Genomic DNA, 21,794 nt, shown 5'->3' on the forward strand with positions numbered 1-21,794 from the left:
CCTGTGTCTCTGCCTCTCTCTCTTTCTCTCTGTAATAAAATCTTAAAAAAAAAAAAATTAGAGGTGCCTGGGTGGCTCAGTTAAGCGTCTACCTTGGGATAAGGTTACGATCCCAGTGTCCTGGGATGGAGCCCCACATTGGCTTCCTGCTCAGCAAGGAGTTTGCTTCTCCTTCCTCCTGCTCTTATGTGCATGTATGCTTGCGCATACTCTCTCTCCCGCCCCCCCCCCCGAAATAAATCAATAAAATCTTTAAAAAATATATAGAAGTGAATTGAAAAATTATCTATTTATTACCTAGGCCTAATTAACTTTTTATTTTTTAAAGATTTATTTGAGAGAGAGAGATAGAGCCAGAGAGCTTATAAGCAGGGGGAAGGGCAGAGGGAGAGGGAGAAGCAGGCTCCCTGCTTGGGGAGGGAGCACGATGCGGGGCTCAATCCCAGGACTTTTGGGCCATGATAGGAGCCAAAGGCAGATGCCTAAATGATTGAGCTACCCAGGTGCCCCAGCCTAAAGACCTTTAGGCTGCAATCTTATTTCATTTAGGTCATATTTTTATAAATAATGTTAATAATAACTTAATTTGATTTTATAACATATATTCCTTGGTCTCTAATTCTAATCCTATGTATATATAGGAGATATACACAGGAAAGTTATTATCAATCCTGTTTGACCCAAAACCATTCTGTCTGCTGTAAGGGGATTCTGTTTGGAAAAAAAAATACTCAATTTTCTTAATAGTCCTTAAAAAAAGTAACAACTTAAAAAATTAATATATTTATATAAGAAAATTAAATGTTTTCTGTCCTTTGTTAAAAAACTGAAAGTATACTTTTCTTATAAAGCAATTATTTTCACTAAATTCAGTTGACTTTGAAGAAAAACATGTACTGTAACCCAAATACAAAGAAATATTACATTAGTTTTTGTAATAATCACCCAATATCGTATCCAATTTATAAAAAGTTCAGCCTGTTAAGTACTGGGAGTTTTTAAAATTTATTTTAGAGAGACCACGTGCATGAATGTGCACGTAGGGGAGGGAGGGGCAGAGGAAGAGGGAAAGAGAGTCTTAAGAAGACTGTGAGCTGAGAGGGGAGCCCCACGCCAGGCTTGATCTCAAGATCCTGATAGGACCCGAGCGGAAACCAAAAGTCAGACACTTAACTAGCAGTGTCAACCAGGTGCTCTTGGAGTTTTCTTAAAGTCAGTCAGACTTAGGTTACACTACATAAATAATAATTTTTAAGTACTTCTATGCACCACTTTCTATGATGAGTTGCATTTAATAGTTTCAGTGGCAGAGCCTGTGAAATAAATGATGCATTTATCATTAGGATGATTGCATTTAATAGTTTCAGTGGCAGAGCCTGTGAGATAAATACTATTTATCATCATTCTCATTTTAGATATGAGGAAACAGACTAAATCTTGCTATATTCAAACTAGTGTAGATTTTAAAGAGGTGCTATCTTCATAATATGCTGAATTTTAATCACATTCCAAAACAATAATAATCAATATCAAAGCTAAAATTTTGGTTTGAGAGCTATGTTCTAGTAAATTTATAGGAAAAGTGGAGATAATATGAGAAAATAAAAATCACCAATTTCACAACAACGTGAATATATTTAACACTACTGAGTGGTATACTTATCACTTATAAGATGATACATTTATGCTGTATGTTTTTACCACAATTTATTTCTCACAATAGCCATTTCTTGCTTATTCATAGTATAGTACACTTAATATTACTCCTTCAAATATTAAGACATGGATATTATTTTTCTATAGCTTATGAATTAAAATCTGTATGTTTTACTGAAATAATGTACTATAAGACAATACAAGTATAATACTGAACTAAATTCCTACTTCTAAACATAAATTTTCCAAATTCTCTTTAATAATATAATTTATATAATCAAAAAAATTGGGATGCCTGGGTGGCTCAGCAGTTGGGCATCTGCCTTTGGCTCAGGACGTGATCCTGGAGTCCCGGGATCGAGTCCCACATCAGGCTCCCTGAATGGAGCCTGCTTCTCCCTCTGCCTATGTCTCTGCCTCTCTCTCTCTCTATGAATAAATGAATAAAATCTTAAAAAAAAAATCAGAAAAAAATTTAAAAATTGACATTGACATTAAATAACTGTGGCAATAAGAGATCTGAAACCTGGGTTTTACATCCAAAAATCCACCCAATATATACCAGCTTACTTACTTCATCTTTATATTTCAAGTCATCTGTTAGGATAGAAGGAAGTCTGTGAATTTGCCTATTTATCTATTTATTTATTTAATTTTATTTTATTTTAGAGAGACAGAAAATCTCAGACCTCAGAATGCAGAGTCCAATGTGGGGCTTGATCTCATGACCCTGAGGTCATGACCTTAGACCAAAATCAAGAGTCAGATACTTAACCAACTTAGCCTCAAGGGCACCCCTGCCAATTGTTTTTTATTTGTAGAGGCAGTACAAGAGAGTCTACTAAAGTCTTTAGTCTACTTTATCTCCAAAGACTCTTTGGAAAGAAAAGTGGAGTGATTTGAGATCCTACAAAGATTAAGAGAAATAAGCAGAAATACGTTGAGGCATTCATAGTTGTAAAGACACTTTGGAATACCCCCTTCATAGCTCAGAATAACAAAGAATGCTACTGTTGAATCTAGTCTTCATTGGGAGAGACTTTTTAAAAAAAACTTTTAGGGGGGAAGGAGAGACATTTTAATCATTTACATAACCCAAAAACAGTATTATAGATTATATAAAGCCACACATAGACAATACATATGACTACTCTGAGATTTCACTCAGGAGGCTAAAAAATATTTTAAGAATAAAAACTTTTGATAATTATGTTGTAGTTCATTTATAAATCATTTTCTCACCTGCGTGGCCTAGTCCTTGGGGACATCATTTCATTCCCAAGTATGTGGTACCGTCTTGCTTCATGCAACAGCTGATAACACTCAGGAGAATTCTGGATCAATTGGTCCACCTCAACTGTTTGCACAAAGTAGTTAGGATGCAAAAGAGGGAGTCTCACATGTGTCAGGAGCTCATGTAACAGTGGTCTTCTCAGATCAACAGCACGATAGACCCAACGCATGACGGCTTCAAAAACCATCTCCTCTTTACCAATAACAAGTTCATCACTACAAATATAATCAATAAGCTCATCTTTGTCAAGCTCAAGAAATTCTTCATGCTGGGACACATCTTCAAACGTCTGTAATGCAAAATTCTTGCATTTTGTGAAGAGTGTTTTGAGAGAATGGGTATCAGCAAAGCGCTGGATTCCTAAGCAGTTACAAGGATCAAGTTGCTCCTCTAAGAACTTGGCACAAGCATCACGAAGAACACTAATCTGAAAGAGACTTGATGTTTCAAAAAGATACTGTACATTCTCTGTAGTGATCTTTACCTTTCCAGTATAAACATACTGCAAAAAACATTCCATGGCTTCAGCTAAAATACCATTGATCTCAACCAACATTTCTCGGCTTTCTCTGTGGTCATTACAAAACATAGCTCTGAAGTAGCTGCTACAGGCTGAGAGAACAGCTCTATGGCAAGGAAATTCTTTGCCTTCCACACAAATGATGACGTCTGTGAATAAGCGGCTGTCTCGGAATTCATTGAATATCTGGAGTATATTTTCAGCATGGGATGATCCTGAAGAGAAGTCAAAAAACTCATGGCCTGTCAGAGATTTAGGGTCCATTTCAAAAACTTTACGCTTAGTTGCTGGGGAATCACGCACCCCGAGATCCTCTCTGTTTAGTCTTCGTCCCAATATTAGTACCATTGTTACATCAGTTGACTATATAATTGTTGAGAAATGACTGTTAAAGATCCTTTTTATGCGGCTAAAGGTAAAAAACAAAACAAAAACACATTTCAATATATAAAAAAATGCAGCATTCAAACTACATAGTCTCATTTTGTTGTAAACACTACAACAAAATCACATTATTAATATATCTTACTTAGAATACTCTCATTTTAATAAAAATTGATAAATAAAAACTTGTCTCCTTTTACACAATTGGGTTTTATCTACTGACCATAGAGTTAAGTTGGAATGCTATAAGACAAAGAATTTGACTATATTCAGAATCCTAATGTAAATGTTTATTATCTTAATATGGTATTGTAAAAGAAGAATTGTTTTATCTATCAATAGCCTTTATTTTTTTTTAATTTTTATTTATTTATGATAGTCACACACACACACACACACAGAGAGAGAGAGAGAGAGAGAGAGAGAGAGGCAGAGACATAGGCAGAGGGAGAAGCAGACTCCATGCATCGGGAGCCCGACGTGGGATTCGATCCCGGGTCTCCAGGATCACGCCCTGGGCCAAAGTCAGGCGCCAAACCGCTGCGTCACCCAGGGATCCCTATCAATAGCCTTTAAAGAAACGTACATTGGGGCACCTAGCTGGCTCGGTCAGTAGAGCATGTTAACTCTTGATCTTGTAGTTGTAAATTTGAGCTCCATGTTGGGGATAGAGATTACTTAAAAAAAAGTATATTGTTTGACCAGCAAGCCCCTTTCTAACAATCTATTCTCAGGAAATAATCAGGAATATGTGGAAAGATTTATCTACAGAAACATTCAATGCTGTATTAACAGAAAATACTTACAAAAATCTAAATGCCCTGGAATAGATTACTTAAACCCTACTGCATCTTGAGGTTTGAAGATAGTCTATGCAGTCATTTAAAATTATATAGACTATTTAATGACACAAGGAAGTATTAATCAGATAGTAAGTATAAAACAGATCATAAAACATGATAAAAAATAGAAAATGTATCAGCATATATTAGGGAAAGAAAAAGGGAGGCACATATGCCAAAATATTAAGTGATCTATATTTTTTTCTCTATTTCACTATTTCCTTCACTAGAATAATGTAGTGTTTTGTTTTCAGATCTTTATTTTTTATTTTATTATTATTATTTTTATTTTTTTTAAATTTTTATTTATTTATGATAGTCACAGAGAGAGAGAGAGAGGCAGAGACACAGGCAGAGGGAGAAGCAGGCTCCATGCACCGGGAGCCTGACATGGGATTCGATCCCGGGTCTCCAGGATCGCGCCCTGGGCCAAAGGCAGGCGCCAAACCGCTGCGCCACCCAGGGATCCCATGTTTTCAGATCTTTAAAACACATGTATCTATATCCTTCTTTCCCTTTAGCTAATAAGAAACATCCCCAAACTGTCAGAAATGAATATGAATAGATAAACTAATGGACTGAGGCCCTGGGTTATAGCTACAATTCTCTTAAGTTTTGATTCTTTTTTTTTTTTTTTTAAGATTCATTTATTTATTCATGGGATACAGAGAGGCAGAAACACAGGCAGAGGGAGAGGCAGGCTCCTCACAGAGAGCCCGATGTGGGACTCGATCCCAGATCCCGGGATCACACCCTGAGTGAAAGAGAGATGCTCAACCGCTGAGCCACCCAGGTGACCCTTAAGTTTTGATTCTTAAGGTGGTTCTCCTACTGTTACTTTCTTTTCACATCACCATAAGTTTGTTTTTTTAAAGATTTCACTTCATCCATTCATGACAGACACAGAGAGAGAGAGAGGCAGGGACATAGGCAGAGGGAGAAACAGGCTCCATGCAGGGAGGCTGATATGGGACTCGATCCCGGGACTCCAGGATCACACCCTGAGCCCAAGGCAGATGGTCAAACGCTGAGCCACCCAGGGATCCCACACATCACCATAAGTTAATATGTGATCCAAAATGCTATCTGTAACCAGCTTAAGAGCACTCAGAATCTCAACTATTCCTATGCTCTCATAATCTCATATACAATTCCTTCTAAAGCTCTCAGCTTCTTTCAGAAATAGTTCAATAGTCAGACATCCAGGCCTAACTATGGCATCATAAAGGTTTATGGACATCAAAGATAACCCCCAAATAAAATGCTGTCCTACATTCATAAGCCACAAAAAAATCAAGACTTGAGATTAACAATCTTAATTTAGGACTGTATTTTGTGGGGTTCCTGGGTGGCTCAGTTGATTATATGTCCAACTCCTGGCTTCAGCTCAGGTCATGATCTCAGTGGTCTTGATATCAAGACCCTCATCAGGCTCAGCACTCAGCAGGGAGTCTGCTTGTAAGATTCTCTCCCTCTGCCCCTCCCCCTGCTCGTGTGCATGCATGTACTCTCTAAAAATAAATAAATCTTAAAAAAAAAAACACCTGTATTTCGTATACCCCATCACATAAAAAATTGTACCCCCTGTTAAAAACCTTTATGTGACATAATAAGAAAACATGAAATAAAAATCAAGAAGCAACTCATTCTATATTTTTTTCATATGATTTATTATATTTGCCTTCTTTTCTCAGTCTAATGACTCAGATATCCTTTTTAAATTTTTTTTTTTTTTAATTTATGATAGTCACACACAGAGAGAGAGAGAGGCAGAGACACAGACAGAGGGAGAAGCAGGCTCCATGCACCGGGAGCCCGATGTGGGATTCGATCCCGGGTCTCCAGGATCGCGCCCTGGGTCAAAGGCAGGCGCTAAACCACTGCGCCACCCAGGGATCCCATGACTCAGATATCCTAGTCACAATATTCACTACTTACTTCCAATTTTCATCAATACCCTCACTGAGTTTGTCACTTCCACTTCTAGCATCATCAACAAATACTTGTTAGCCTACCACCGTCAGGATACTGTGCTCTGTCTATGGTTTTCAGAGATGTAAGATATTACTGTTGAGTTTTTAAAAAAAATATAGTTGAGATAAAGCATATTCACAAAAAGATAAATAATAAGGTAGCATAGGTGATATGATGCCACACTGGTATAGACAGCACAGTTCCCACTTAAATTTCCATGAAATTTTTATCTCTTCATATAAATTAGCACTTAATCTTCCTCAAGTCTAGATGATAGGATTTTCACTGGGCAGATGCACACCAAGCTATTCCTACTGTTAAGGAAAAGTACCTGGTTGTAATAACGTGAAGGACACCTAAATATTTGCACGCACAGCATCTTTTTTTTCTTCCATTCCTCTATTTATCTCCTAATTTTGCAGGTAAAACCAGAAAAAAATTCAAGCAATTTTATCAGACAAATGGAATAAAGATGCAAGTAAAACAAATACTATTTTCACTTGGGATCACCAGGTGGGGGAATTCAGAAGCAGAATGCTGATAGAGAAATTCCTGCTGTGTTCATATGGACTGTGTGGATTTAAAAAGTCCTAAAATGAAGGAAGAAGAGTTATTTTGGTTCCCTCTAAGAATTCTGGTAAAAACTGAGGAAATTCTTGGAAATCTACCAGGTAAGGCTGTGGGAACTAGTAAGAGCCAAATCTGTGTGTATTAACTGGTTTGACGATATCATGGGGGCTGTATTTTCTTATATACATTAAAATACAAAACACAACAACACTAACCTTTTTTTTTTTTTTTTTTTTAAACTGCTTTCTATGTGCCTGGCACTTTCTAAATTCTCTTTTCAAAAAAAAAAAATTTAGGGATCCCTGGGTGGCGCAGCGGTTTGGCGCCTGCCTTTGGCCCAGGGCGCGATCCTGGAGACCCGGGATCGAATCCCACGTCGGGCTCCCGGTGCATGGAGCCTGCTTCTCCCTCTGCCTGTGTCTCTGCCTCTCTCTCTCTCTCTGTGTGACTATCATAAATAAATAAAAATAAAAAAAAATTAAAAAAATTTATTTATTGGGGTGCCTGAGTGGGTCAGTTGTTAAGTGACTGACTCTTGATTTTAGCTCAGGTCATGATCTCAGGGTCATGAGATCAAGCCTCACATGGGGCTCTGTGCTCAGAAGGCAGTCTGCTTGAGATTCTTTCCCTCTCCCTCTGTCCTTCCCCTGCTTTCTCTTTCCCAAATAAATAAATCTTTAAAAAAATTAAAAAGATTTCCTTATTTGAGGGGGGAAGGGAATCCTCAAGCAGATTCTCCTCTCAGCAGAGAGCCCAACACAGGGCTTGATCTCACAACCCCTGAAATCAAGACCCCAGCCAAAACCAAGAGTTGGACACCCAACCAACTGAACCACTCAGGTGCCCCAACTTTCTAAATTCTTCATATAAATCTATTAATTTTAAAAAAAGATTTTGTTCATTTATTCATGAAGAGACACAGAGAGAGAGAGACAGAGGCAGAGACATAGGCAGAGGGAGAAGCAGGCTCCCTACAGGAAGCCTGACGTGGGACTCGATCCTGGGACTGCAGGATCATGCCCTGAGCCAAAGGCAGATACTGAACCGCTGAGCCACCCAGGCATCCCTCTTCATATAGATTTAATTTAAACATCCCAAAAACCTTATGAGGTTGTTACTACAATTAACAAAAGAGTTGGTTTACAGCCTTAGGACTTTATATACGGGATTAAGACAGATTTTTCTAAATAGGCAGGAACTATTTACCAAGTAGGTGAAAGACTGATAGGGATAAACTTTACCCCCATTTCTAAGTTTAAGAAAACAAACAGAAAATTCTAAGTATTCAAATATATATATGTTGGGATCCCTGGGTGGCTCAGTGGTTTAGCGCTTGCCTTTGGCCCAGGGTGCGATCCTGGAGTCCCGGGATCGAGTCCCGCATCGGGCTCTCGGCGTGGAGCCTGCTTCTCCCTCCTCCTGTGTCTCTGCCTCTCTCTCTCTATCATAAATAAATAAATAAATCTTTAAAAAAAAATAATAAAAAACCAAAAATTTTCAGATCTTTAAAACACATGTATCTATATCCTTCTTTCCAAAAAATTGGAAGTAAGTAGTGAATATTGTGACTAGGATATCTGAATCATGGGATCCCTGGGTGGCGCAGTGGTTTAGCGCCTGCCTTTGACCCAGGGCGCGATCCTGGAGACCTGGGATCGAATCCCACATCGGGCTCCCGGTGCATGGAGCCTGCTTCTCCCTCTGTCTGTGTCTCTGCCTCTCTCTCTCTTCTGTGTGTGACTATCATAAATTATCATAATAAATTGATTTATTTTCTAAATGTGTAACAATGTTTATAATATAATGAAACAGAGCAGTGGAAACTCATGTAGAAGGCCTATTTAAATAAACACACAAAAATAAACCTAAGAGAATGCTTATGAATAACTGGTTTTTGGAGCAATGTCAATTACTGGATAAAGTTCTTCATTTTGTAAATTTTAATACCTACATGAATAAAATTACATAAGTTTAAAATATTTTACTATTAGTTTTTTTTCAAATGAGATCTTTCCTTTATTATTATTATTTTTTTTAAGATTTTTATTTATTTATCCATGAGACACAGTGAGAGAGAGAGGGAGGGACACAGGCAGAGGGAGAAGCAGGCTCCATGCAGGGAGCCCGACGTGGGACTCAATCCCAGGTCTCCAGGATCACACCCTGGGCTGAAGGCGGCGCTAAACCACTGAGCCACCCAGGCTGCCCATACTATTAGTTTTAAAATGTATTATATCATGAACCAAAAAATGGGAGAGGTTTCTTCCCATCTCTTTTGAGATTTTCTTGACTAGAATTCATGTTTGCCTCACTGCAGGTCATTCAACTTCTTGGGTTATGCATGTGTGTGCCATCCACAAATACATGCATATATACATGGGTTAAACTGTAAAAATTCACTTATAGTACAAATCATCACTTCTAAATTACAAGCTCTTCATGGGCAGCAGCACATATCTCAAATATGCTTTTAATCTGAAATTATCTCAGTAATAGTTCAATATATAGAAACTGATCTCCTGTGCCTGAAGCCAATTTTTTATTGTTGAAACAGAAAAAGGTTCAAAGCATGTAATATCACAAGTGATAACCATTCAATTATGATAAACATAAACAAACATGATACGGAATATAACTTATTTTAACCTTAATGCTTTACACCAAGCTAGATTCAAATCATGGTTGATTTAGTCACAAGTCAGCTTCCCAAATCAAGAATTTATCTTTAGAGTAGCCTCGGTGGCTCAGCGGTTTAGCGCCGCCTTCAGCCCAGGGTATGATCCTGGAGACCATACATCAGGTCCCATGTTGGGCTCCTTGCATGGAGCCTGCTTCTCCCTCTGCCTGTGTCTCTGCCTCTCTGTCTGTCTGTCATGAATAAATAAATAAAATCTTAAAAAAAATTTATCTTCAAATCAGCTTAATTTAAATTCTTATTGCATTTCAGGTTCAAAAAATTCACAAATTATTTTTTTGACTAGTGATGTTATTACTGGCATTAATGACCACAAAAATCTTGAACTTGATGCCTTTTCTGTTCTACATTTTTGTACTCTCAGTATTTAAAGATTTTTTTATTTATTCACATATTTGAGAGAGAGAGAGAGAGAGAGAGAGAGAGAGAAAGTACAGGAGTGAGAGTGCTCATGAGCGGAGGAAGAGTAAAGGGAAAGTGAAGAGAGTGTCCCAAGCAGACTTTGTCCTGAGCACAGAGCCAAATGCCAAGCTCGATCCCACAAATCTGAGATCATGACCTGAGCAGAAATCAGATGCCCAACTGACGGAGCCACCCAGGTGTCCCTTCTCAGTGTTTAATGAATGCAAGACAATGCAAAGGAATACATACAAAGTGCAAAACAAAATAACATACTGCAAGAATTTTCCTTCTGGCTAAAAGGGACAAGTAAGAAAACAAACAAAAAGATTCTCTGCTTTTGGTATCCAATAATCTTACTGTGTCTGGTATTTGTTATCTGGTATCTATATCCGATAAATTTAGGGATAGCAGATGGAGTTACGTATTATACAAAGCTGATGAAAACTTTAATAGCAGTTAAGGGCTTATCTTTTTATCCTATTTTCCAAATGTTATCCTCATAGCTGGTTCCTTCACTCTTGACTGATGAAAGGTCTTCCGCTGCTTTCACCCAGTGTAAAACTGAAAATCTTGGATTAGAACAGCTATAAAATCATGTGCTATTACAAAGTATTCAACAGCAACAAGATATTTTCCTGCTTTGTATGTTAAGAGAGGCTATCTCATAGATACGAGCTGTTTCCTTCTTTTTTTTTTTTTTTTTTTAAAGATTTTATTTATTTATTCATGAGAGAGAGACAGAGGCAGAGACATAAGCCGAGAGAGAAGCAGGCTCCATGTAGGGAGCCCGATGCGGAACTCGATCTCGGGACTCCAGGATCACGCCCTGGGTCGAAGGCAGGTGCTCAACCGCTGAGCCACCCAGGCTTCCTGAGCTGCTTCCTTCTAACCAGCTTTGGCCTGGCTTTTTGTACATCCTCACTTTCTCTAGCTGTTCTAAGAACTCTCCCATTAACCAGTCTCCACAAGACAAAATGTAAAACTCTTCCTATTGATGATAGAGTAAATAAGTTACACGGGAAGGTTTTAGAAATATGAGCTGCATTTCAAAGTGTGTCTTTTGGGCTTCCAGATGCAATTTGCAAGCTTTTGTTTTCCCATTTTACACAAATGAAGTATTTTAATTATTAATAGTTAAAAATGTAAAGACAAGTTTAACCATATCTGAGTACAGTATCTAATATAGGTTCAAGATTTATAATAAACAAATTCATACATCATCAAGCAAACATAAATGACAGAATTCTTCTAAAAATTAAGCAAATATTGGGACATGGGTGGCTCAGTGGTTGAGCGTCAGCCTTGGGCTTAGGGCGTGATCCCAGAATCCAGGATCAGGTTCCGCATTGGGCTCCTTGCACGGAGCCTTCTTCTCCCTCTGCCTGTGTCTGTCTCTCATAAATAAATAAAATCTTAAAAAAAAATTAAGCAAATATCAAAGCATCATCATTCCCTGCAGGAAAACGTAAGCAATTAAGCAAGCATCTCTAGACAAAATAAGAGGGGAAAATGTTTGTTCCAAAGAAATATAATGACAAAGTTTTATCTAGGTAAAGGTAGCAAATGCAAGGGTGATCAGATTGTCATGTCAGGGGCTGATTGCCAGAGTCACTTGATTGGTCTAGAAAAGCTAGTATATTTCTTTCTCTCCCTCATTTCTTCAGGCGCTTTTTTCCTGAAGTGATACTCTCACTTGAAAGGAAATTTTTTCTTAACAGGATTCTTCTGGTTAAAGAAACTCTAGGGTTCATTTCCAACTGAACTCATGTATGTTGTAGACTCATGTATGTTGAATCAGTTCCTGATTGCTAGGTGGATTTAAAATTGTTTCGGGGAAGTCTGGGTGGCTTGATGATTGTTCCTCCGCCTTCAGCTCAGGACATGATCCTGGGGTCTTGGGATTGAGTCCCACATTGGGCTTCCTGCAGGGAGCCTACTTCTCCCTCTGCCTACATCTCTGCCTCTCTCTGTGTCTCTCCTGAGTAAGTAAAATCTTAAAAAAAAAAAAAAAGAAAGAACGAAAGAAAGATAGTTTTTTGCCTATGTCTCAGAAAACTGAAGATCAGAAATAACTTATTTTAGCATCTCTAAGGCTAGAGAAAAATGTAGAAGAGGGACTGAGGATATCAGGGAGGAGCTACAAAGAGTAGATACTTTATTTGGTATCAGAAATAACTAAGACACTGTTTTCTTTTATGATCTTGAGGACAGAATTGTTCCCCATTACTCTGATTGGCTTAAGTAATCCCTGGTTAAAGAAAGGAAAATGGTTTAGATTCTCTAATAACAATGTTCAGGTTTTTAAAAAAGATTTATATATTTATTTTAGAGAGAGAGAGAGAGAGAGAGAGAAAGAGAGAATACAAGTGGGAGAGGCAGAGGGAGAGAGAATCCCAAGCAGACTCTACTCTGAGCATGGAGCCTGAAGCAGGGCTCAATCTCATGAACTTGAGATCACAACCTGAGCCAAAACCAAAAGTCAGATACTTAACCAACTGTGCCATCCAGGAACCCCTTAGATATTTTATAAATCACTATAAATACCTTGTTAGCATTTGCTTGATCAAATCCCCAGTCAAAATAGTTGTGTTGTTTTAATTTCCACACCTAAAATAGAGAACAGCAATATATTATCAGATATTAATCACTTAATGCATAGTTGGCATTATTTATTAATACATTGAAAAAAGTTTTTAGACTTCAGTTTCTGACTTTTGCATAGGTTAAAAATTTACTTTCCCGTAGAAAATCATTTCTGAATGACAATTCCTTAAAGCAAATTAATAATTTTATGCTATCTTATATTTATCAGCTTCCTTGACAATATCATCTTGGAATAAAGTTTCTTGAAAAATGATTAAACAAAGATTTGTGTCAATAGCAAGCCAATTGGTGGCCCTCAGAGGACAAAATATATATCCTATGATAACTCTGCAATGGATATTTGAAGAGTGTCTGGTAACTGAGGTCTCATCTGAGTTTGGGGCCATTAAATAATTCTGAGTTGGTCTATCAACACTATAAAAATGGACAGTTTAGTCATTATGTATTATAAAACTATGGAATCAATTTGAGAGTATCAGAAAATGTAATTCAGGAAAGAATTTTTAGTTTTTAATCTTTAGTTATAAAGATCCATACAGACTCCCAAATAATTATTTTTAAAACCTTTTAATATATAATTGTATTATTTCTTCTGCTTTGTTAGACTTTATTTTTTTTTTTAATTTTTATTTATTTATGATAGTCACAGAGAGAGAGAGAGAGGCAGAGATACAGGCAGAGGGAGAAGCAGGCTCCATGCACCGGGAGCCTGACGTGGGATTCGATCCCGGGTCTCCAGGATCGCGCCCTGGGCCAAAGGCAGGCGCCAAACCGCTGCGCCACCCAGGGATCCCTTTGTTAGACTTTATAAACTTTTCTTTTGGTGGGTGGGAAGGAGATAAATGCTTAAGAGAAAATACTACAACCTTGGAACTGTGCACAGAATAGCAATAGTATTTAAACACAAATAGTTCTGGTTTCTGGCCCTACAAACAGAATTCATAAAGTCTTAACAAGTTAAGGCAAATAACAAAAGTTGATCACAAAAACCAAGATATGGACTACTGACTTTTTCCTACATATGTACACAAACACATACCGCTATGCCCTGATTATGCTACAATTGTGAAGCTACTTTGAAATGTTTCTTTACTCTCAGAAGTAAGTCTAACATGTGTTTACCCTTGGTATTAGAGTATTTCAACTAGGTCAAATTAGGAGATTGTTAATCCTAGCTAAGTAAGTGTTTTTTCCCAGGGGACAATAAAATTCCGGGGCAATGCAGGCATCCAAGTCAAGTGAAGAAACATTTGTTTTTCTGTCTGGCACTGGAGTTGCAAAAATTGGATCCAAATCTAATTCAAGACGCTGAGGGTTGGGGTACCTGGCTCTGTCACTAGAGCATGTGACTCGATCTCGAGGTTGTGAATTCGTGAGCCCCCCACTAGGTGTAGAGATTAAATAAATTTAAAAAGATAAAAAAAGAAAGAAAACAGAACTCCAGAACTGATACTAAAATAGATTCAAATTTTCAGTGTTTTGCTGAAAACACAGATTGGAGATTTTCTCATGACTGATCTGGTCTAGAATTGTTACCTTAAGGAGGACAAGGGCAAGGCAATTCATTAAGGCATTTTGAGCAGAGTCTTAGAGTAATATTTACCGACCTAATAGGTAAGGGCAAGGGACAGAGGAGGTCAGTGTACAAAGTCCAAAGGAGCTATAATATCAGAATTGATCTAGAGTGTAGCTATACTGCAACCAAGCTTAATTTTCCTTTAGGATGCAGGAATCCTATACAAAATTAAGAAATTACCATCAGTCTTTTTGTTTTTAATTTTTATTTATCTATGATAGTCATACAGAGAGAGAGAGAGAGGCAGAGACATAGGCAGAGGGAGAAGCAGGCTCCATGCACCAGGAGCCCGACGTGGGATTCGATCCCTGGTCTCCAGGATCGCGCCCTGGGCCAAAGGCAGGCGCCAAACCGCTGCGCCACCCAGGGATCCCTACCATCAGTCTTAAAGATGGTGTGAATTAAGGAGGAGCTTTAAAGACTAATAAATACCAAAGAGCAAAGGAAACCAACATTTTCACTAATGTGGTCCCTACAACTAGTGGTAGTGAATTGCCACATACTATGTTCTACATTACTCCATTTTCTCAAATTTAGAGTGCAGGAAACATAAAGACAATCAGAAGACTAACCAAAAAGAGGTTTATCTTTAAAGATATATAAAGCTATAAAGATATAAAGTAAAGCAAAAGAAGGAAAGCCAGAAAAGTACAACACAGTAAGTTTATTATTTAAAATAACTAGATTATACTGAATATGGCATTACATAAAACCATGCAGTTCTTACAAATTTCAGATATTTTTACACTATTTTCTCAAAAGCTAATTTATTTGAAACTTTCTATTTAATGACTTTTTAGAAACTATAAATTCATACTCTTAAAATTTCAATTTAAAGCTTTACTCGTAAAAAAAAAAATAAAAAATAAAAAAAAATAAAGCTTTACTCGTAGTAGTGAGCGGTTCCTGAACCAAGTTTTGCAAATACAGTATTTAAAGTCCAGTCTTTAAGATGTTCTGTTCTTTTCTTTTGAGGAGAGGAAGAAGAGTTTATTTTACATAGCTGAATGAAATAATTTAAGAAATAGTAAATAAACAAGATGTTCTTTTCAACATTTTAAATTTCTTAATGGAATCACCAAGAATATATTTACCCACCATAGCCACCAGAAGCCAACTGACACTTAAATTTCTTTGTCTAGGATTATAGCAAGTAGTGATTATCTTGTTTACTAGAGCTCAAATGGTCAATACACCGACTGTCATTAATGAGAGAAAAAAATAAGAAGTGTCTAATGATGAAAAACTTAGCAGTGGGGACGCCTGGGTGGCTCAGCAGTTGAGTGTCTGCCTTTGGCTCAAGTCATGATCCTGGAGTCCTGGGATCCGACTGAGTCCCACATCGGGCTCCCTGTGAGGAGCCTGCTTTTCCCTCTGCTTGTGTCTCTGCCCTCTCTCTCTCTCTCTCTCTCTCTCTCATGAGTAAATAAAATCTTAAACAACAACAAACTTTAGCGTCAGACTTAACAATATAGTTCTATAACTAAAACAGATTATGATCTTAAATCACAGAACAAAAAAAAACAAATTTCTCCATTGTTTCTCTCTTGCCTTATAAGTTTTGGTTTAATATTCCCCAACCCACAAAGGAAAAACTTTGTTAATTATCAAATACCACACCTGTTATCAAGCTGCCTATTGAGCCTACTTGTGGTTCTTGCTAGACTTAATGTGTAAACCTAACATCATTTGGTTTTACCCTGCTTACATGTTTCTTTTAGGTATTTAATGCACTGTTCTATTTCAAAATTAAACTAAGGACACTACTCTCTGCTCTGCCACTCAAACAAGTCTGAGACCTAGTATTTCAGATGACTTCTCTATGTATAAAAATACCTTTAACTCAGTGATTTTTATTTGCCTTAGTGGTGACACAAATTATTTACAGAAATAATGTTTAGAAACTATTGAGTAGGGATCCCTGGGTGGCGCAGCGGTTTAGCGCCTGCCTTTGGCCCAGGGCATGATCCTGGAGACCCCGGATCGAATCCCACATCAGGCTCCAGCATGGAGCCTGCTTCTCCCTCTGCCTGTGTCTCTGCCTCTCTCTCTCTCTCTCTCTCTGTGACTATCATAAATAAATAAAAGTTAAAAGAATTAAAAAAAAAAAAAAAAAGAAACTATTGAGTAAAGAGTAAAGCCTAATCACTTTTTTTTAAAGTGGGCTCCACACCCAGTGTAGTGTATACTGCAGGGCTTGAACTGACAACTCCAAGATCAAGACTGAGCTAAAAATCAAGAATTGGGACACTTAGCTGCCTGAGCCATTCAGGCGCCCCAGGCATAATCACTTTTAAACATCAATTTAGTAGACTTTAAGATGTGCCAAATGCTGAGAAATTATAAGCCCTTGGGTGATGAATTTAGGCAGTGACAAACTCATCAATTAAAAGTTTAGCTACTGTGTTTTTTAATAGTAGAAAGAATAAGGATTTAAAAATGTCAACAGTTGTCATATGGCCACGTTTTGTTTTAGTCACACAATTAGAATTACACAAAATGTATTTTTCATATATTTATATGGATATACCTATGACGTTATTTTATTTACATTTTTCAGCACAGTCCATACCTAAATATTAATATATTTTTGAAATTCGAGTGAAGATGACTACACCAGAAGGGCAGCTTCTGTGATCCCCAACTATCTCATCACTTGTGCACTGAGGGCATTTAATATATCTAAATAAGTACAAAATGCAAACCTTGAAAAAAGATGTCTCAAATTTCTAGGTAAAAGTATCCACAAAAATAACTGCGATCATTTATTTAATAAATAGTATTTATTTTTCACAGTTTTGACTTCTGGGTTTTCATGACATGACAGAAAAACAAGTTAAAAGTTTTTGAAAAAGCATTAAGGTTTTATCAATTTGAACAAAAGCTAGTAAAGATTTAAATTAAAACTTACAGCCTTAACTCAAAATATTTCTTTTTCCTTTTCGGAGACTAAGTCACAGGCTTTGTCTAGATAGGCAGGCTTTTGAATGTTGATTGATTTATTTATTTTAATTTTTATTCATTTATGATAGTCAGAGAGAGAGAGAGAGAGGCAGAGACACAGGCAGAGGGAGAAGCAGGCTCCATGCACTGGGAGCCCGACGTGGGATTCGATCCCGGGTCTCCAGGATCGCGCCCAGGGCCAAAGGCAGGCGCCAAACCGCTGCGCCACCCAGGGATCCCTGAATGTTGATTTAAAAAAAGGTTAGAGGTTTGCATTTTTTTAATTTAAATTTATTTTTTATTGGTGTTTAATTTGCCAACATATAGAATAATACCCACTGCTCATCTCATGTGTCCACCTCAGTGCCCGTCACCCAGTCACCCCCACCCCCGCCCACCTCCCCTTCCACCACCCCTAAGAGGTTTGCATTTTGTACTTATTTAGATATGTTAAATGCCCTCAATGCACAAGTGATGAGATAGTTGGGGATCACAGAAGCTGCCCTTCTGGTGCAGTCATCTTCACTTGAATTTCAAAAATATATTAAGAATGCCTAAGAAATGCGAACTGCTCATAATATTCAGTTCCTGCTTCACCCAGGAAACTCAATCTACCTTCTACAGAAATGTATTAGGTCTTGGGTGAATTCCTATAAATTCAAAGGAAAAGAAAATTTGATAAAGCCCAAGTACCCTATTCACTCCAAACTGCATCTTCAACACATTATGGCTAAAATGATTTCCTGAGATTTTATTAACGTCCTCTTAGTTTCCAATTTTAAAACAACACATTTGAAATTTACTCAAATTCTGAATTACCGTGGGCTTAATATAGAAGAGTGGACCACAGTCCTCTAAACCAGGAAAACAATTCATCTAAACCGGGGTACGTCAGATACTTCCGTACTCTTAACTTTTAGGAAGATACCCTTAAGCTATCTTTTTTTTTTTTTTAAGGAGAATGCTAATTTTAATCACAGTCGACACCAGGCAGGTTTTAAACCTATTTTACGTTCCTAATAAAGATTAAACTCAGCTGGTGGACCTCAAAGACTAGCTACCAACTACTAAGGCGTAATTCTTAAAAAGCCGCTCGAAACCAAGTGATTAGTCACTAAGATCAGCTGTGAATAGCGACTGCCTGCCTCATCGTCCGTATTTCGCTACTTAAGCCTGGTTCACAGAAGCAGCAAGAACAAATTCGTCCGAGGACTTCCTTCCCACCACCTCGGCAATGAAGCGACGCTCGGTAAACGGGGCCAACGTTCGGGTCCTCCCGGGGCGGCCCGGCCTGCGCGGCAGCCCTTCCGCGGGGAACGCGCGCCGCGGGCTCCCGCGCGTCCTCCAGATCACCTTCACGGGGGCGGGGGGAACGGCTTGGGCAGAGCGACAGGACAGCCACCAATCGTCACCCGGAACACGCCCCGTCGCCCCGCCCGCAGCACGCCGCGGGCGCCCAATCCCCGCCGTGGTAACACTCTGCGCCCCGAGCGTCCAGAACTCGGGGGCGGGGACGTTAGGAACTAAATTAAGGAACCGCGGCCGGGACTGGTAGGAAGGTGGGGAGGCTAGGCGGGGACTCCGCCGGCTGAGCGCCTGCGCCCCCGCCCGCCCCGACTCCCCGGGGACGGTCGCTCTAGGGCCGGATTCCCGGCCCTGGCTCAGCCGCCATCCGTGGTAAACAAAGGCTCGCGGGGGGTGGGGGTGGGGGCGGGGGTAACGGTCAGGTGACGGTGCCTAGCACATTTCGCAACCGATTCCCTGGGACCCACCTTGACCCCGTCAGTCCTCCCCAACAGGACCAGCGGTCGCCCCGCCAAACCAAACGGCCTGACTCGAGACCTTCGCATTCTCAGTGCTTTCTTCCATTAAAAAAAAAAAAAAAGAGCCGCGCCGGGTTCAAAGCCCATGCGCAACATGCGGGACCCGTCTGCCCAGCTCTGTCCGCCAGCTGCCCCGGCCCCGGGGCGGCGGGGTGACCCGCACCTGCTACCCCCAGCCCCCGCGGCCATGCTCCTCCCAACCCGCCCCCGGCGGGCCGCGCCAGCAACGCCACGGTTCCGGGGCGGTAGTGCCAGGAGGCGGGGGTGCCCTCCCTTGAGGACTGCCGTTAACTGCGCTAACTGAAGAGCCCCCCCAGGGTGCCCCGGAGACCCCGCACCCCAGAGACCCTGCAAGTGCCAGGCGCAGTCTCTCCTCAGACCCCTACGTCTGGCTGCGAGACGCCGGCCGACGCTGGCTTCTCTCCTGCAGACACCCCCACGGTGGCGACCTCAGCTGCCCCTCCGCCCTCGGCTCGGGCCGGTTCCTCGCCTCTCGGCTACTCCCGGAGCTGTCATCCCCGGGTACCTCTCGGCGAAGGCTGGAAACGGCCAGCAGCGGCAGCCCCTGCGTTCCCCGAGCGGCCCGCGGCGCAGCGCTCTCTCCAACGCCGGCGTCTCCCTCCAGCCACCAGTGTTTGCCGCAGCTCACAACAAAGGAAACATGTGACCGTCCGGGCCAAAACACTGAGCGTCACCGACCCCGACGGCCAATCCGAGGGGGCGCCCCCGCCCCGGGGCACCCTGGGATATGTAGTTCCCACTCTGGGGGCGCCCACCGGGGCCACTTGGGTGTCCCGCTATAGGGCGGGTGTCGTGCGGACTGTGAGGAGACCCAATCCAGGGGTTGCTGATTCGGAAACCCTTTGTTTTAATTAGAGACGGGTTAAGGAACTCCATCCAGTTAGGAGCCTAGTGGGAAACCTGAGTCGTATGTTTATTGCCACGTCCCAAGGCAAGAGCACATTACCAAGAATTCTCAGAACCTTAGCGCGTGGGCCGAAGCATAGAGATCTTTTTATTGGACTCCTTGCTACACAATCGGGAAATTGGAGAGCCTGAGGGGTGAAAGGGACTAGAACTTTAGTCGCTAGACGGCTCGGGGAAACTTTCCTCGGCAAACCTGTTCATGTCAGTCCTATCAAATCCTAGATTACCTTTTTATTTTAATTGTACATACAATGTTGTCGCAAATCCCTATTTTCCCAGGCAGATAGATTCCTCAAAGGACGTTTTTCTGTCCCTTTGTTTCTGCAAATATTTTTTTCAAGGATGAGTACACCTGCTTTTGAAACAACTAAGTTTTTGGCTTCTGATACCGAATTATAACCTCTCTCTTCTATACTTTATGAATAGTCATGCCTTTGTTAAATAATGGAATGTGTTCCAATGACCAATGGTGGAAATAATAAAGAAGACATCTGTCCAAGCCTTTTAAATATGCTTTTTAGGCCTCTTTTCCATCTCTTTATTTAAAAAAATTTTTTTTAAGATTTTATTTATTTGATATAGCACAAGCAGGGGAGAGGGAGAGAGGCAGAGAAGTAGGCTCCGCACAGAGCAGTGAGCCTGATCGAGGGCTGGATCCCAGGACCCTGGGATCATGACCGGAGCAGAAGGCAGATGCTCAATTGACTGAGCCACCCAGGCTCCCCTCCATATCTTTATTAAAAATGCTCAGGGAAAAAAAAAAAATGCTCAGGGAAACCTGGCTGGCTCAGTTGGAAAAGCCTTCATGTCAGCATGGTGAATTCAAACCCCCACCTTTGGTGTAGAGATTACTTATGGTAATAAAACTTTGAAAAGTGCTTACCATTAGGCTTATATATTAAGTATTTAACAAATATTGAATGATATTAATATTATTTATTAAGCTCCAGACTTAGTGGAGCTAAGCAGCCCGGGTGGCTCAGTGGTTTACCCCTGCAGCCTTCAGCCCAGGGCCTGATCCTGGAGACCCGGGATCAAGTCCCATGTCAGGCTTCCTACAAGGAGCCTGCTTCTCCCTCTGCCTGTGTCTCTGCCTCTCTTTCTCTCTCTCTGTCTCTCATGGATAATAAATAAAATCTTAAAAAAAAAAAAAGAAAGCTGTCACCCCCATCCCTCATCCTTCCAATATGATTAGTGGTTAAATCATTATTGAATGTTTGTTATTAAGACTGTGTATTTATTATTCAGTGTTGAATCAAATAGTACACAATTTCCTTTCTCGTAGGGCTTTTTGTTTTTTTGTAGAGTATGAAGCCATGACCCTCACTGCTTTCATAAAGTCCTAAATCCCTGAGAATGCATACAAGATCCTTCCTGATGCACCCTGGGTTCTACCTCTGCAGCCTGAATACCAGTCTCAATGAACTACCCACAGTTGCCCAAAGGACTTTCTCCCCAGGCCATTCCCATCTATACCTGTGCCCTATGCTTCTTATGCCACCTTCATTCAATCTAATCACTGAGCTAACTCCTGCTTTTCCTTCTAGGAATCCTGGGAAAGTCTTCCCTCTCTATTGCCCTTTG

General features: G+C 40.1%; 1 protein-coding gene across 2 annotated transcripts in view; it reads right to left on the bottom strand.

Annotated features, from left to right (window-relative positions):
- The window catches only part of KLHL24 (kelch like family member 24), a 44,400-nt gene extending 24,439 nt beyond the window's left edge, over positions 1-19,961 (bottom strand). The window contains exons 1-3 of one of the 2 annotated variants that reach the window (XM_041731632.1): positions 19,810-19,961; positions 12,882-12,944; positions 2,899-3,879 (exon numbers count right to left, since the gene is read on the bottom strand). In XM_041731632.1, coding sequence (XP_041587566.1) covers positions 2,899-3,818 — 920 coding nt within the window. In that variant the 5' untranslated portion in view covers positions 3,819-3,879; positions 12,882-12,944; positions 19,810-19,961. The remainder of the gene's footprint in view (positions 1-2,898; positions 3,880-12,881; positions 12,945-19,809) is intronic. The other variant, XM_041731633.1, reaches the window with a different exon arrangement.
- Positions 19,962-21,794: the final 1,833 nt, after the last annotated feature.

This window comes from Vulpes lagopus, chromosome 17 (assembly GCF_018345385.1).
Source record: "Vulpes lagopus strain Blue_001 chromosome 17, ASM1834538v1, whole genome shotgun sequence".
NCBI classification, from domain to species: Eukaryota; Metazoa; Chordata; class Mammalia; order Carnivora; family Canidae; genus Vulpes; species Vulpes lagopus.